Genomic DNA, 16,486 nt, shown 5'->3' on the forward strand with positions numbered 1-16,486 from the left:
TTTTTTCCGGCGCGCACGCAGTCGGGAACGCGCAACTGCAGCAGATCAGGTGGGGGCGGGGCCAGAGTAGTACTCATTTGGCGGCTGCGGCAACACGACGTGCACGCGCCTGGTCGGTGTGATGTAGCCCGGCAGCCGCTTGCCTTCCTTGCTGTCCGCACCGCACCGCACCATGCCGGCGGGGATGAAGCCGCTGGAGAAGTTCCTCAAGAAGCAGAGCCGCGCCGGAGCTCTGGACAAGGCCGGCGGGGGGAGCGCGGCGTCGCGGCGAAGGGCCAGCCTGTCCCGGGTGGTGCCGTTCTTCAGGGAGACGTCCCCGGACGGAGGGCAGGCCCGGGAGGTGTTCAGGTAGGTCCGCCGTCGTTACGCAACACGATGACGTCACTGACCTTTCACCCCCCCGCAGTCCTGACAGCGAAGACCTTCCCCCCTGGCCCTCCGCCGCCGCCCCCGTCAACGGCTCGGCCTGCGGAGACGTCCGTAGTCCGTCCTTGTCCAGCGACGAGCAGAGTTCAGAGGCCAGCCTGGTGGTGGACGGCGTCGGGGGCGGGGCCTCGCTTCCCGCCGACACGCCCGAAAACATCACCCTCGCCCTGCTGGACACCGTCACCGGACTACGCCACGGACACTGCGCCGGTACTCAATATCATTCCAATCCTTTACAAATGTACTCTATATCATTCCAATCCTTTACAAATGTACTCAATATGATTCCAATCCTTTCCAAACGTACTAAATATTATTATATTCCCTAATATAATATTGTATATTAGGGAATAAGCAGTAGAAAATGGATGGATGGATATATATATGTGCGTATATATATATATATATATATATATATATATATATGTATATATATATTATTTATATAATATAATGTATTAATGATGATTTTAGTTCAATTACAAGGCTAACATTTTTAATGTTCATTAATGTTCACTATGCCCTATTAATAAGTACATATGATATACTGTAATGATATATTTATAAGAAAAGTATATTCAACATGAGTATAATATAAGGTGCAACCCATAATATATGTACAGTATACTTTTTCTCCCAGTAATAGTTATAGTAACACTACTTACTAAAAACTCCCATTAAATGTTATTAGTAATTAAATGCATTTAAGCTCTCATTGGAATGCAGCTGGGATAGGCTCCAGCACCCCCACCACCCCGAAAGGGACAAGTGGTAGAAAATGGATGGATGATTATTTTACATTCTGCAATGTTTGGCGTCCCCTCCAAAGGATGTGGCCCCAGGGGCCGCCTGGTTGGCCTGTGGGCAGAATTAGTCTTGACAAGTGATGGAAGTTGTTAGGACTAGCAACTAGTAGATGCAAGTTGTGTTAGGACTAGCAACTAGTAGATGGAAGTTGTGTTAGGACTAGCAACTAGTAGATGCAAGTTGTTAGGACTAGCAACTAGTAGATGCAAGTTGTTAGGACTAGCAACTAGTAGATGCAAGTTGTGTTAGGACTAGCAACTAGTAGATGGAAGTTGTGTTAGGACTAGCAACTAGTAGATGGAAGTTGTGTTAGGACTAGCAACTAGTAGATGGAAGTTGTGTTAGGACTAGCAACTAGTTGATGGAAGTTGTGTTAGGACTAGCAACTAGTAGATGCAAGTTGTGTTAGGACTGTCAACTAGTAGATGGAAGTTGTGTTAGGACTAGCAACTAGTAGATGCAAGTTGTGTAAGGACTAGCAACTAGTTGATGGAAGTTGTGTTAGGACTAGCAACTAGTAGATGGAAGTTGTGTTAGGACTAGCAACTAGTAGATTCAAGTTGTTAGGGTTAGCAACTAGTAAATCAAAGTTGTGTTGGGACTGGAGAGCACAACACTGCTAGCAACTAGTAGATGTAAGTTGTGTTAGGACTAGAGACGACTTCACAACACTGCAAGCAACTAGTAGATGTAAGTTATGTTAGTACTAGAGAGCACAACACTGCTAGCAACTAGTAGATGTAAGTTGTGTTAGTACTAGAGAGCACAACACTGCTAGCAACTAGTAGATGTAAGTTGTTAGGACTAGAGAGCACAACACTGCTAGCAACTAGTAGATGTAAGTTTTGTTAGGACTAGAGAGGACAACACTGCTAGCAACTAGTAGATGTAAGTTGTGTTAGTACTAGAGAGTACAACACTGCAAGCAACTAGTAGATGTAAGTTGTTAGGACTAGAGAGCACAACACTGCTAGCAACTAGTAGATGTAAGTTGTGTTAGTACTAGAGAGCACAACACTGCTAGCAACTAGTAGATGTAAGTTGTTAGGACTAGAGAGCACAACACTGCTAGCAACTAGTAGATGTAAGTTTTGTTAGGACTAGAGAGGACAACACTGCTAGCAACTAGTAGATGTAAGTTGTGTTAGTACTAGAGAGCACAACACTGCTAGCAACTAATAGATGTAAGTTGTTAGGACTAGAGAGCACAACACTGCTAGCAACTAGTAGATGTAAGTTTTGTTAGGACTAGAGAGGACAACACTGCAAGCAACTAGTAGATGTAAGTTGTGTTAGTACTAGAGAGCACAACACTGCTAGCAACTAGTAGATGTAAGTTGTGTTAGGACTAGAGACGACATCACAACACTGCAAGCAACTAGTAGATGTAAGTTGTGTTAGGACTAGAGAGCACAACACTGCTAGCAACTAGTAGATGTAAGTTGTGTTAGGACTAGAGACGACATCACAACACTGCAAGCAACTAGTAGATGTAAGTTGTGTTAGGACTAGAGAGCACAACACTGCTAGCAACTAGTAGATGTAAGTTGTGTTAGGACTAGAGACGACATCACAACACTGCAAGCAACTAGTAGATGTAAGTTGTGTTAGGACTAGAGAGCACAACACTGCTAGCAACTAGTAGATGTAAGTTGTGTTAGGACTAGAGAGCACAACACTGCTAGCAACTAGTAGATGTAAGTTGTGTTAGTACTAGAGAGTACAACACTGCTAGTAACTAGTAGATGTAAGTTGTGTTAGGACTAGAGAGCACAACACTGCTAGCAAATAGTAGATGTAAGTTGTGTTAGGACTAGAGACGACATCACAACACTGCTAGCAACTAGTAGATGTAAGTTGTGTTAGTACTAGAGAGCACAACACTGCTAGCAACTAGTAGATGTAAGTTGTGTTAGTACTAGAGAGTACAACACTGCTAGTAACTAGTAGATGTAAGTTGTGTTAGGACTAGAGAGCACAACACTGCTAGCAAATAGTAGATGTAAGTTGTGTTAGGACTAGAGAGCACAACACTGCTAGCAACTAATAGATGTAAGTTGTGTTAGGACTAGAGAGCACAACACTGCTAGCAACTAGTAGATGTAAGTTGTGTTAGTACTAGAGAGTACAACACTGCTAGCAAATAGTAGATGTAAGTTGTGTTAGGACTAGAGAGTACAACACTGCTAGCAACTAGTAGATGTAAGTTGTGTTAGGACTAGAGAGCACAACACTGCTAGTAACTAGTCTTGACCCCATACCAATATTTTGGTACCGGTACCAAAATGCATTTCCATACTTTTCTAAATAAAGGGGAGCACAAAAAATGTCATTATTGTCTTTATTGTAACAACAAATGTTAGTGTACATGAAACATATGTTTATTATTGTCATTTAGTCCTTCAATAAAATAGTCAACATACTAGACAACTTGTCTTTTAGTAGTAAGTAAACAAACAAAGACTCCTAATTAGTCTGCTGACGTATGCAGTAACATATTGTGTCATTTATACTCCTATTATTTTATACACATTATGAGGGACAAACTGTAAAAATGCATTATTAATCTACATGTTCATTTACTGTTAATATCTGCTTATTTTCTCTTTGAACATGTTCTATCTACACTTCTGTTCAAATGTAATAATCACTTCTTCTTCTCTTCTTTGATACTTGACATTAGTTTTGGATGATACCACACATTTAGGTATGGATGTGATACCAAGTAGTTACAGGATCATACATTGGTCATATTCAAAGTCCTCATGTGTCCAGGGACGTATTTACTGACTTTATAAACATTATATGAATTTTTAAAAAAAATAAAAGGAAACAAGATGTAATGGTTGTAATTAAGGCTGGGCGATAAGGCCTTTTTTTAATATCGCGATATGTTTAGTCCATGTCACCATACACCACATACAGGTAAAAGCCAGTAAATTAGAATATTTTGAAAAACTTGATTTATTTCAGTAATTGCATTCAAAAGGTGTAACTTGTACATTATATTTATTCATTGCACACAGACTGATGCATTCAAATGTTTATTTCATTTAATTTTGATGATTTGAAGTGGCAACAAATGAAAATCCAAAATTCCGTGTGTCACAAAATTAGAATATTACTTAAGGCTAATACAAAAGGATTTTTAGAAATGTTGGCCACCTGAAAAGTCTGAAAATGAAAAATATGAGCATGTACAATACTCAATACTTGGTTGGAGCTCCTTTTGCCTCAATTACTGCGTTAATGCGGCGTGGCATGGAGTCGATGAGTTTCTGGCACTGCTCAGGTGTTATGAGAGCCCAGGTTGCTCTGATAGTGGCCTTCAACTCTTCTGCGTTTTTGGGTCTGGCATTCTGCATCTTCCTTTTCACAATACCCCACAGATTTTCTATGGGGCTAAGGTCAGGGGAGTTGGCGGGCCAATTTAGAACAGAAATACCATGGTCCGTAAACCAGGCACGGTTAGATTTTGCGCTGTGTGCAGGCGCCAAGTCCTGTCGGAACTTGAAATCTCCATCTCCATAGAGCAGGTCAGCAGCAGGAAGCATGAAGTGCTCTAAAACTTGCTGGTAGACGGCTGCGTTGACCCTGGATCTCAGGAAACAGAGTGGACCGACACCAGCAGATGACATGGCACCCCAAACCATCACTGATGGTGGAAACTTTACACTAGACTTCAGGCAACGTGGATCCTGTGCCTCTCCTGTCTTCCTCCAGACTCTAGGACCTCGATTTCCAAAGGAAATGCAAAATTTGCATGGTTGGGTGATGGTTTGGGGTGCCATGTCATCTGCTGGTGTCGGTCCACTCTGTTTCCTGAGATCCAGGGTCAACGCAGCCGTCTACCAGCAAGTTTTAGAGCACTTCATGCTTCCTGCTGCTGACCTGCTCTATGGAGATGGAGATTTCAAGTTCCAACAGGACTTGGCGCCTGCACACAGCGCAAAATCTACCCGTGCCTGGTTTACGGACCATGGTATTTCTGTTCTAAATTGGCCCGCCAACTCCCCTGACCTTAGCCCCATAGAAAATCTGTGGGGTATTGTGACAAGGAAGATGCAGAATGCCAGAGCCAAAAACGCAGAAGAGTTGAAGGCCACTATCAGAGCAACCTGGGCTCTCATAACACCTGAGCAGTGCCAGAAACTCATCGACTCCATGCCACGCCGCATTAACGCAGTAATTGAGGCAAAAGGAGCTCCAACCAAGTATTGAGTATTGTACATGCTCATATTTTTCATTTTCATACTTTTCAGTTGGCCAACATTTCTAAAAATCCCTTTTTTGTATTAGCCTTAAGTAATATTCTAATTTTGTGACACACGGAATTTTGGATTTTCATTTGTTGCCACTTCAAATCATCAAAATTAAATGAAATAAACATTTGAATGCATCAGTCTGTGTGCAATGAATAAATATAATGTACAAGTTACACCTTTTGAATGCAATTACTGAAATAAATCAAGTTTTTCAAAATATTCTAATTTACTGGCTTTTACCTGTATGTTGCTCCAAAAGCTGTATGTACCTTTCAGCATTAATGGTGCCTTCACAGATGTGTAAGTTACCCATGTCTTGGCCACTAATACACCCCCATACCATCACACATGCTGACTTTTACACTTTCACCCTAGAACAATCCGGATGGTTCTTTTCCTCTTTGGTCCGGAGGACACGACGTCCACAGTTTCCAAAAACAATTTGAAATGTGGACTCGTCAGACCACAGAACACTTTTCCACTTTGTATCAGTCCATCTTAGATGAGCTCAGGCCCAGCGAAGCCGACGGCGTTTCTGGGTGTTGTTGATAAACGGTTTTCGCCTTGCATAGGAGAGTTTTAACTTGCACTTACAGATGTAACGACCAACTGTAGTTACTGACAGTGGTTTTCTGAAGTGTTCCTGAGCCCATGTGGTGATATCCTTTACACACCGATGTCGCTTGTTGATGCAGTACAGCCTGAGGGATGGAAGGTCACGGGCTTAGCTGCTTACGTGCAGTGATTTCGCCAGATTCTCTGAACCCTTTGATGATATTACGGAGCGTAGATGGTGAAATCCCTAAATTCCTTGCAATAGCTGCTTGAGAAATGTTGTTTTTAAACAATTTTCTCAGGCATTTGTTGACAAAGTGGTGACCCTCGCCCCATCCTTGTTTGTGAATGACTGAGCATTTCATGGAATCTACTTTTATACCCAATCATGGCACCCACCTGTTCCCAATTAGCCTGTTCACCTGTGGGATGTTCCAAATAAGTCTTTGATGAGCATTCCTCAACTTTATCAGTATTTATTGCCACCTTTCCCAACTTCTTTGTCACGTGTTGCTGCCATCAAATTCTAAAGTTAATGATTATTTGCAACAAAAAAATTGTTTATGAGTTTGAACATCAAATATGTTGTCTTTGTAGCATATTCAACTGAATATGGCTTGAAAATGATTTGCAAATCATTGTATTCCGTTTATATTTACATCTAACACAATTTCCCAACTCATGGAAACGGGGTTTGTATGTGCAATAAGAATATATTCTAAGAAGAATATATTCTATGTTCAATAAGAACATCTTGATTCTGATGCTTACTTGAGAAAGAAATGAACACAAGACTGCAAACATACTAAATATTTCATTCAGTACCAAACATTTCAAGAGGAATGAACAAAATGTCTTTGCAGACACCAGTTGAGGTGTGTGTGTGTGTGTGTGTGTGTGTGTGTGTGTGTGTGTGTGTGTGTGTGTGTGTGTGTGTGTGTGTGTGTGTGTGTGTGTGTGTGTGTGTGTGTGTGTGTTATGTAATCACTGGTCCTCTGCTTATTTCTCTTCCAGTGTGTGTGTATGCATACCTTATATAATCACTCGTCCTCTGCTTATTTCTCTTCCAGTGTGTTCCTGCGTGTTGGTACAGAAATATGTGTGTGTGTGTGTGTGTGTGTGTGTGTGTGTGTGTGTACGCGTGGGTGAGTTCATGTTGGTGCCTGTTGAGACACTCACACATGCGCACACACACTCACACTCACACTCTCACACACACACACACACCATTCTTTTCCTGTTGCTGATTGAAATGCGTACACTCATTGACACAGTATAATATTATTCTCATTATTTCTATTCATTATTGGTAGTATTAAAAGTAGTTTATTTGTAACAATAATAATGGTACTAATCATACTACTATTGCTAATATAAGAAGTGGCATTATTATTATTTGTTGTTGACATGTACAGTCCAGAAATAGTCAAATGTTACTTTTCTGTCAAACAAGTAACTCACAAATTATATTTCAAATAACAAAAAGGTTCTGTTCATAACTTTTATGGACAGAATTTCTAGGCGCAGTCAAGGCGTTGAGGGGATCTGGTTTAGTGGCTGCAGGATTAGGTCTCTGCTATTTACAGATGATGTGGTCCTGATGGCTTCCTCTGGCCAGGATCTTCAGCTCTCACTGGATCGGTTCGCAGCCGAGTGTGAAGCGACTGGGATGAGAATCAGCACCTTCCAAGTCCGAGTCCATGGTTCTCTCCCGGAAAAGGGTGGAGTGCCTTCTCCGGGTTGGGGAGGAGATCTTGCCCCAAGTGGAGGAGTTCAAGTACCTCGGAGTCTAGTTCACAAGTGAGGGAAGAGTGGATGGTGAGATCGACAGGCGGATCGGTGCGGCGTCTTCAGTAATGCGGACGCTGTATCGATCCGTTGTGGTGAAGAAGGAGCTGAGCCGGAAGGCAAAGCTCTCAATTTACCGGTCGATCTACGTTCCCATCCTCACCTATGGTCATGAGCTTTGGGTTATGACCGAAAGGACAAGATCACGGGTACAAGCGGCCCAAATGAGTTTCCTCCGCCGGGTGGCGGGGCTCTCCCTTAGAGATAGGGTGAGAAGCTCTGTCATCCGGGGGGAGCTCAAAGTAAAGCCGCTGCTCCTCCACATGGAGAGGAGCCAGATGAGATGGTTCAGGTATCTGGTCAGGATGCCACCCAAACGCCTCCCTAGGGAGGTGTTTAGGGCACGTCCGACCGGTAGGAGGCCACGGGGAAGACCCAGGACACGTTGGGAAGACTATGTCTCCCGGCTGGCCTGGGAACGCCTCGGGGTCCCACAGGAAGAGCTGGACGAAGTGGCTGGGGAGAGGGAAGTCTGGGCTTCCCTGCTTAGGCTGCTGCCCCCGCGACCCGACCTCAGATAAGCGGAAGAAGATGGATGGATGGATGGAAAAAGGAAAAGGTCCAGCAGGCAAATATTGACATGAAGCCACAGACTCCTGCACTCATTAATGTGTCCTTAACATGGTGCAGCAATACTGCACTCATTAATGTGTCCTTAACATGGTGCAGCAATACTGCACTCATTAATGTGTCCTTAACATGGTGCAGCAATACTGCACTCATTAATGTGTCCTTAACATGGTGCAGCAATACTAATGACAATTTGACATAAATGAATACATCCAAACACCTTGTACATATTTATTATGTGCAGGAAGAAATAACAGTTACAGTTGTGTGTATCTTCCAAACAAGAAAGAAGTTCATGATCATCTACATCTACTATATGATCATCTACATCTACTATATGATCATCTACATCTACTATATGATCATCTACATCTACTATATGATCATCTACATCTACTATATGATCATCTACATCTACTATATGATCATCTACATCTACTATATGATCATCTACATCTACTATATGATCATCTACATCTACTATATGATCATCTACATCTACTATATGATCATCTACATCTACTATATGATCATCTACATCTACTATATGATCATCTACATCTACTATATGATCATCTACATCTACTATATGATCATCTACATCTACTATATGATCATCTACATCTACTATATGATCATCTACATCTACTATATGATCATCTACATCTACTATATGATCATCTACATCTACTATATGATCATCTACATCTACTATATGATCATCTACATCTACTATATGATCATCTACATCTACTATATGATCATCTACATCTACTATATGATCATCTACATCAACTATATGATCATCTACATCTACTATATGATCATCTACATCTACTATATGATCATCTACATCAACTATATGATCATCTACATCTACTATATGATCATCTACATCTACTATATGATCATCTACATCTACTATATGATCATCTACATCTACTATATGATCATCTACATCTACTATATGATCATCTACATCTACTATATGATCATCTACATCTACTATATGATCATCTACATCTACTATATGATCATCTACATCTACTATATGATCATCTACATCTACTATATGATCATCTACTATACATCTACTATATGATCATCTACTATATGATCATCTACATCTACTATATGATCATCTACATCTACTATATGATCATCTACATCTACTATATGATCATCTACATCTACTATATGATCATCTACATCTACTATATGATCATCTACATCTACTATATGATCATCTACATCTACTATATGATCATCTACATCTACTATATGATCATCTACATCTACTATATGATCATCTACATCTACTATATGATCATCTACATCTACTATATGATCATCTACATCTACTATATGATCATCTACATCTACTATATGATCATCTACATCTACTATATGATCATCTACATCTACTATATGATCATCTACATCTACTATATGATCATCTACATCTACTATATGATCATCTACATCTACTATATGATCATCTACATCTACTATATGATCATCTACATCTAACTATATGATCATCCTACATCTACTATATGAATCATCTACATCTACTATATGATCATCTAACATCTACTAATATGATCATCTACATCTACTATATGATCTCTACATCCTAATCATCTACATACTATATCTACATCTACTATATGATCATCTACATCTACTATATGATCATCTACATCAACTATATGATCATCTACATCTACTATATGATCATCTACATCTACTATATGATCATCTACATCTACTATATGATCATCTACATCTACTATATGATCATCTACATCTACTATATGATCATCTACATCTACTATATGATCATCTACATCAACTATATGATCATCTACATCTACTATATGATCATCTACATCTACTATATGATCATCTACATCTACTATATGATCATCTACATCTACTATATGATCATCTACATCTACTATATGATCATCTACATCTACTATATGATCATCTACATCAACTATATGATCATCTACATCTACTATATGATCATCTACATCTACTATATGATCATCTACATCTACTATATGATCATCTACATCTACTATATGATCATCTACATCTACTATATGATCATCTACATCTACTATATGATCATCTACATCTACTATATGATCATCTACATCTACTATATGATCATCTACATCTACTATATGATCATCTACATCTACTATATGATCATCTACATCTACTATATGATCATCTACATCAACTATATGATCATCTACATCTACTATATGATCATCTACATCTACTATATGATCATCTACATCTACTATATGATCATCTACATCTACTATATGATCATCTACATCTACTATATGATCATCTACATCTACTATATGATCATCTACATCTACTATATGATCATCTACATCTACTATATGATCATCTACATCTACTATATGATCATCTACATCTACTATATGATCATCTACATCTACTATATGATCATCTACATCTACTATATGATCATCTACATCTACTATATGATCATCTACATCTACTATATGATCATCTACATCTACTATATGATCATCTACATCAACTATATGATCATCTACATCTACTATATGATCATCTACATCTACTATATGATCATCTACATCTACTATATGATCATCTACATCTACTATATGATCATCTACATCTACTATATGATCATCTACATCTACTATATGATCATCTACATCTACTATATGATCATCTACATCTACTATATGATCAACTACATCTACTGTATGATTTGCCTGAGAAGCTGGACAGGACAAGAAACAAAAACCGTTGACATGAGCTGCTGTAGATAAATTAAGAAAAGATCCTCCTGGATTCTGGACAATAGTGGAACAAAGTTGGCTTTCTAAAGCTCTGCAAGTGTGTGTGTGTGTGTGTGTGTGTGTGTGTGTGTGTGTGTGTGTGTGTGTGTGTGTGTGTGTGTGTGTGTGTGTGTGTGTGTGTGTGTGTGTGTGTGTGTGTGTGTGTGTGTGTGTGAGAGAAACTTTGCAGGGCAATCCTAGACGGGAGAATATTTCTTAGCAGCAGAATCTGTAGGAAATATTTCACTCTTACACAATTTCATTGTGCAACCAGACACATGTCCTAAAGCTGGGAGACTACTTAAGGCAGACGGAAATGTGTGAGACGTACAGAAGGAGGTCACCTGCACATTGTGTGTACTTATGCTCGGAATAAGCGGTGGTACAAAGCGCTATGGACAGAGGCTCAATGGCAAGAGCAAAAAGCAAAGAACTCAGAGGGCAACCCTGCCGTGTGGAATGGTAAAGGTGAAAATATTCAGATTGAATATTATTGGTCCTGACCGAGGCCTCAGGGGATGAATATAGGAGCCTAGTCCATGGAATAAAACTGTTACTAAAGCCAGATCTCTCCAGGACATAAAATAGATCATTCCACTCCATTCAGTCAAATGCCTTTTCAGCTTTTCAGAGACTTCGCTGTTAAGAGCAGGCACATCATACAATATATTGGAAAGACCTAGAATATTACAAAAGGAATATCTATTCCCAATGACTCCGGTTTGATCCGCATTACTAGAAGAGAGAATAGTATCCAGACATAAAGCCAGCAGTTTGGATAGTCATTTCTAATCCACATTTAACAGGACCATACAAATCTAATCCACATTTAACAGGACCATACAAATCTAATCCACATTCAACAGAACCATACAAATCTAATCCACATTTAACAGGACCATACAAATCTAATCCACATTTAACAGGACCATGCAAATCTAATCCACATTTAACAGGACCATGCAAATCTAATCCACATTTAACAGGACCATACAAATCTAATCCACATTTAACAGGACCATACAAATCTAATCCACATTTAACAGGACCATACAAATCTAATCCACATTTAACAGGACCATACAAATCTAATCCACATTTAACAGGACCATACAAATCTAATCCACATTTAACAGGACCATACAAAGTCCACCACAAAGGGTCCTTGCCCTTTTTCAAGAGGAGAGAATCTGAAGCTTAGTTTAGTGTTTGTGTGAGGCCAGCACATTGAAACAATTCATTGATCAAATCAATAGAGAGACTAACTAGAGTGGGCGTGTCCTGCCTTGCTCACACCGATGCCATGACAACCATAAAATACACACAATCACTGTACCCAAATGTGTTAAGAAATGTGTGTGTGTTTGTAGAGACGCTGTTGGATGACTTCATGTTGACCCATCCCATCTTCCTGACGGCAGACACCTTCCAGCAACTTCTACTGCAACAGTATCCTACACACACACACACACACACACACACACACACACACACACACACACACACACACTTTCACTGCTGATAGACCAAACTGAGGGCAAACTCCTTCCTTGAGCTCCACTTTCAGATTTAGTGTGAACACAGGGGAGGGGCCAGGTGGGGAGCAGGATGACAGAGGAGGGGCGGGGCCAGACGGGGAGGCGGGGCCTGCGCTGGAGGGCGTGCACAAGAAGCGGGCGGTGCTGAGCGTCGCCTTTCGATACCTGGACATGTACCGAGACTTCCTGCAGGAGGACGGCGACAAATTCCCCAAGGTGACACAACTACACAACTACACACACAGGTGTCTGCAACACATTTTGTGTGTGTGTGTACCGTATTTTCCGCACCATAAGGCGCCCTGGGTTATAAGCCGCGCCTTCAATGAACGGCATATTTCAAAACGTTGTCCACCTATAAGCCGCCCCGTGTTATAAGCCGCATCTAACTGCGCTAAAGGAATGTCAAAAAAACAGTCAGATAGGTCAGTCAAACTTTAATAATATATTAAAAACCAGCGTGATGTGGGCGCGCATGGAGTCGTATATCAACATGGACGGAGCTGCGTGAAAAAAGCCACCCGGCCTCTTCGCGTAAACTTACCTTAACCACTCGCTCATCTTTTCTTCATCCATCCATCCCTTCGAGTTAGCTTTTATGATGACGCCGGCTGGAAAGGTCTCTTTTGGCAAGGTCTTCCTTTTGAATATCACCATGGGTGGAAGTTTCTGGCCATTAGCATGGCAAGCTAGAACCACAGTGAAGGATGACTTCTCATTCCCTGTGGTGCGAATATTCACCGTACGTGCTCCCGTTGTATCCACAGTGCGGTTCACAGGAATATCAAAAGTCAGTGGAACCTCGTCCATGTTGATAATGTTCTCTGGCCGGATCTTTTTTTCAGCTATCTTGTTTTTACAATATGCACGGAAAGTAGCCAGCTTTTCTTGAAAGTCTTTAGGCAGTTGCTGTGAAATAGTAGTCCGTGTGCGGATGGAGAGATTGCGTCTTTTCATGAACCGGATCCCTGTCGCTTAGTAGGAGCCATTTTGTGGTCTTTACAGATGTAAACACACAAAGGAAATGAAACGTAATATCCGCGCGCTTTTTCCTCTTCTACGCGGGCGGGTGGTTGCTTACAGTAGAAGAAGAAGCGCTTCCTGTTCTATGGGGGCGGGTGCTTACCTTGGCGGTTGCTTGCGTAGAAGAAGAAGCACTTCCTCTTCTACCGGGAAAAAAGATGGCGGCTGTTTACCGTAGTTGCGAGACCGAAACTTTATGAAAATGAATCTTAATATTAATCCATATATAAAGCGCACCGGGTTAAAAGCCGCACTGTCAGCTTTTGAGTAAATTTGTGGTTTTTAGGTGCGGCTAATAGTGCGGAAAATACGGTATGTGTGTGTGTGTGTGTGTGTGTGCAGGAGTTGTACATGTGTGCACTTCAGGAGCTGAGCCGTCATCCTGAGTTGGTGGACGACGTGGTCAAACTGCAACGCTGGACAGAAATGTTCAACTGCCCGTACGTGCACACACACACACACACACACACACACACACACACACACACACACATATGTATAGACAAAGGTGTGTGTGTGTGTGTGTGTTGTCAGCTGTGACGAGGAGAAGGAGAGCAGGAGGAAGCAGGTGCGACCGCTCTTCCGACACTTTCGACGCATCGACGCCTGTCTGCAGCCCAGGGAGGCGTTCAGGGGCTCGGATGAGAGTAGGACATTCCAGACACACCTTTCTCCCAGCAAGGCACTGAGCTAAGGGCAGGCGGGCAGTCTTTTGCAGGGTTTACACTCGCGACCATTCCTACGTCACCATCCGCAGTCGCCTGTCCTGCCGAGTGGGAGACATCCTGGCTCTGGTGCGAGAGAAGCTGCAGTACAGCGACGAGCAGCCGCTTCTTCCTGGAAACCTCGTCTTGGTGGCCGTCACCTCCGCCGGAGGTGGGTCACATGACTCCTCCTCCTCCTCCTCCTGGCGGCGCGTGGCGTGACGGTGACTCGTGTTGTGTGCAGAGAAGGCGGTGTTTCGCCCCAGCGACGAGGCCGTCTTCACCACCCTGGGAGTCAACACGCACCTCTTCACCTGCCAGCCCTGCGAGCTGGACTCACTGGTGATTGACCTCCTCTCTGGCTTTGCATGATGTCACTTCCTGTTCCATCAGCTCCCTCTTCTGTGGCTTAGCATGATGTCACTTCCTGTTCCATCAGCTCCCTCTTCTGTGGCTTAGCATGATGTCACTTCCTGTTCCATCAGCTCCCTCTTCTGTGGCTTAGCATGATGTCACTTCCTGTTCCATCAGCTCCCTCTTCCTGAGGAGATCCACTGGACGCCAGGGGACAGCAAACTTCACGACATGTCAGCAGAAGAAGTTGCCAACCAGCTGGTGGCCTTCGACTGGGAGCTCTTCAGCTGCGTGCACGAGGTTGCTGCGCACACACACACACACACACACACACACACACACACACACACACACTCACTCACTCACTCACTCACTCACTCACTCACTCACACACACACACGAGCAGCACTTTGCATGTGTGTGTGTGAGAGTGTGTTGACGTGAGCGTCCCCTGCAGGTGGAGTTTGTTTGTTACGTGTTTCATGGAGATCAGTCCCACTGGCGCCCCCTCAACCTGGAGCTGGTACTGCAGCGCTGCAGTGAAGTCCAGCACTGGGTGGCCACCGAGATCCTGCAGTGTCAGTCCTTGCCCAAACGTGTCCAACTACTCCGCAAGTTCATCAAGATCGCAGCGCTGTGAGTCCCACTTCTCCTAGGGGGGTATTATTAAATAGTTGTATAATTGTTTGGTTGTCAAATGTTAAGGTGGTATTATTAAATAGGTGTATAATTGTTTAGTTGTCACATGTTAAGGTGGTATTATTAAATAGCTGTATAATTGTTTAGTTGTCACATGTTAAGGTGGTATTATTAAATAGGTGTATAATTGTTTGGTTGTCACATGTTAAGGTGGTATTATTAAATAGGTGTATAATTGTTTGGTTGTCAAATGTTAAGGTGGTATTATTAAATAGCTGTATAATTGTTTAGTTGTCACATGTTAAGGTGGTATTATTAAATAGCTGTATAATTGTTTGGTTGTCACATGTTAAGGTGGTATTATTAAATAGGTGTATAATTGTTTGGTTGTCACATGTTAAGGTGGTATTATTAAATAGGTGTATAATTGTTTGTTGTCACATGTTAAGGTGGTATTATTAAATAGGTGTATAATTGTTTGTTGTCACATGTTAAGGTGGTATTATTAAATAGGTGTATAATTGTTTTGTTGTCACATGTTAAGGTGGTATTATTAAATAAGTGTATAATTGTTTGGTTGTCACATGTTAAGGTGGTATTATTAAATAGGTGTATAATTGTTTGGTTGTCACATGTTAAGGTGGTATTATTAAATAGGTGTATAATTGTTTGGTTGTCACATGTTAAGGTGGTATTATTAAATAGGTGTATAATTGTTTGTTGTCACATGTTAAGGTGGTATTATTAAATAGGTGTATAATTGTTTGTTGTCACATGTTAAGGTGGTATTATTAAATAGGTGTATAATTGATTGCTTGTCACATGTTGTGAAATAACAGCATATTTGTGTATGATGTCGCCTAGCGGCAGCATGTAAATACTAAAGAGTGCAGGGCCAA

At 41.4% G+C, this 16,486-nt stretch overlaps 1 protein-coding gene across 1 annotated transcript in view; it reads left to right on the forward strand.

Moving 5' to 3' along the window:
- The first annotated feature begins 30 nt into the window (after positions 1-30).
- rapgefl1 (Rap guanine nucleotide exchange factor (GEF)-like 1) overlaps positions 31-16,486 on the forward strand; it is a 23,672-nt gene continuing 7,216 nt past the window's right edge. Inside the window, exons 1-10 of the mRNA XM_061973943.2 lie at positions 31-348; positions 407-636; positions 12,700-12,778; positions 12,897-13,083; positions 14,233-14,330; positions 14,425-14,537; positions 14,599-14,766; positions 14,839-14,936; positions 15,126-15,248; positions 15,406-15,584. Of these exons, the coding sequence (XP_061829927.2) occupies positions 173-348; positions 407-636; positions 12,700-12,778; positions 12,897-13,083; positions 14,233-14,330; positions 14,425-14,537; positions 14,599-14,766; positions 14,839-14,936; positions 15,126-15,248; positions 15,406-15,584 (1,451 nt within the window). The 5' untranslated portion in view covers positions 31-172. The remainder of the gene's footprint in view (positions 349-406; positions 637-12,699; positions 12,779-12,896; positions 13,084-14,232; positions 14,331-14,424; positions 14,538-14,598; positions 14,767-14,838; positions 14,937-15,125; positions 15,249-15,405; positions 15,585-16,486) is intronic.

Source organism: Nerophis lumbriciformis, linkage group LG22 (assembly GCF_033978685.3).
Source record: "Nerophis lumbriciformis linkage group LG22, RoL_Nlum_v2.1, whole genome shotgun sequence".
Lineage (NCBI taxonomy): Eukaryota > Metazoa > Chordata > Actinopteri > Syngnathiformes > Syngnathidae > Nerophis > Nerophis lumbriciformis.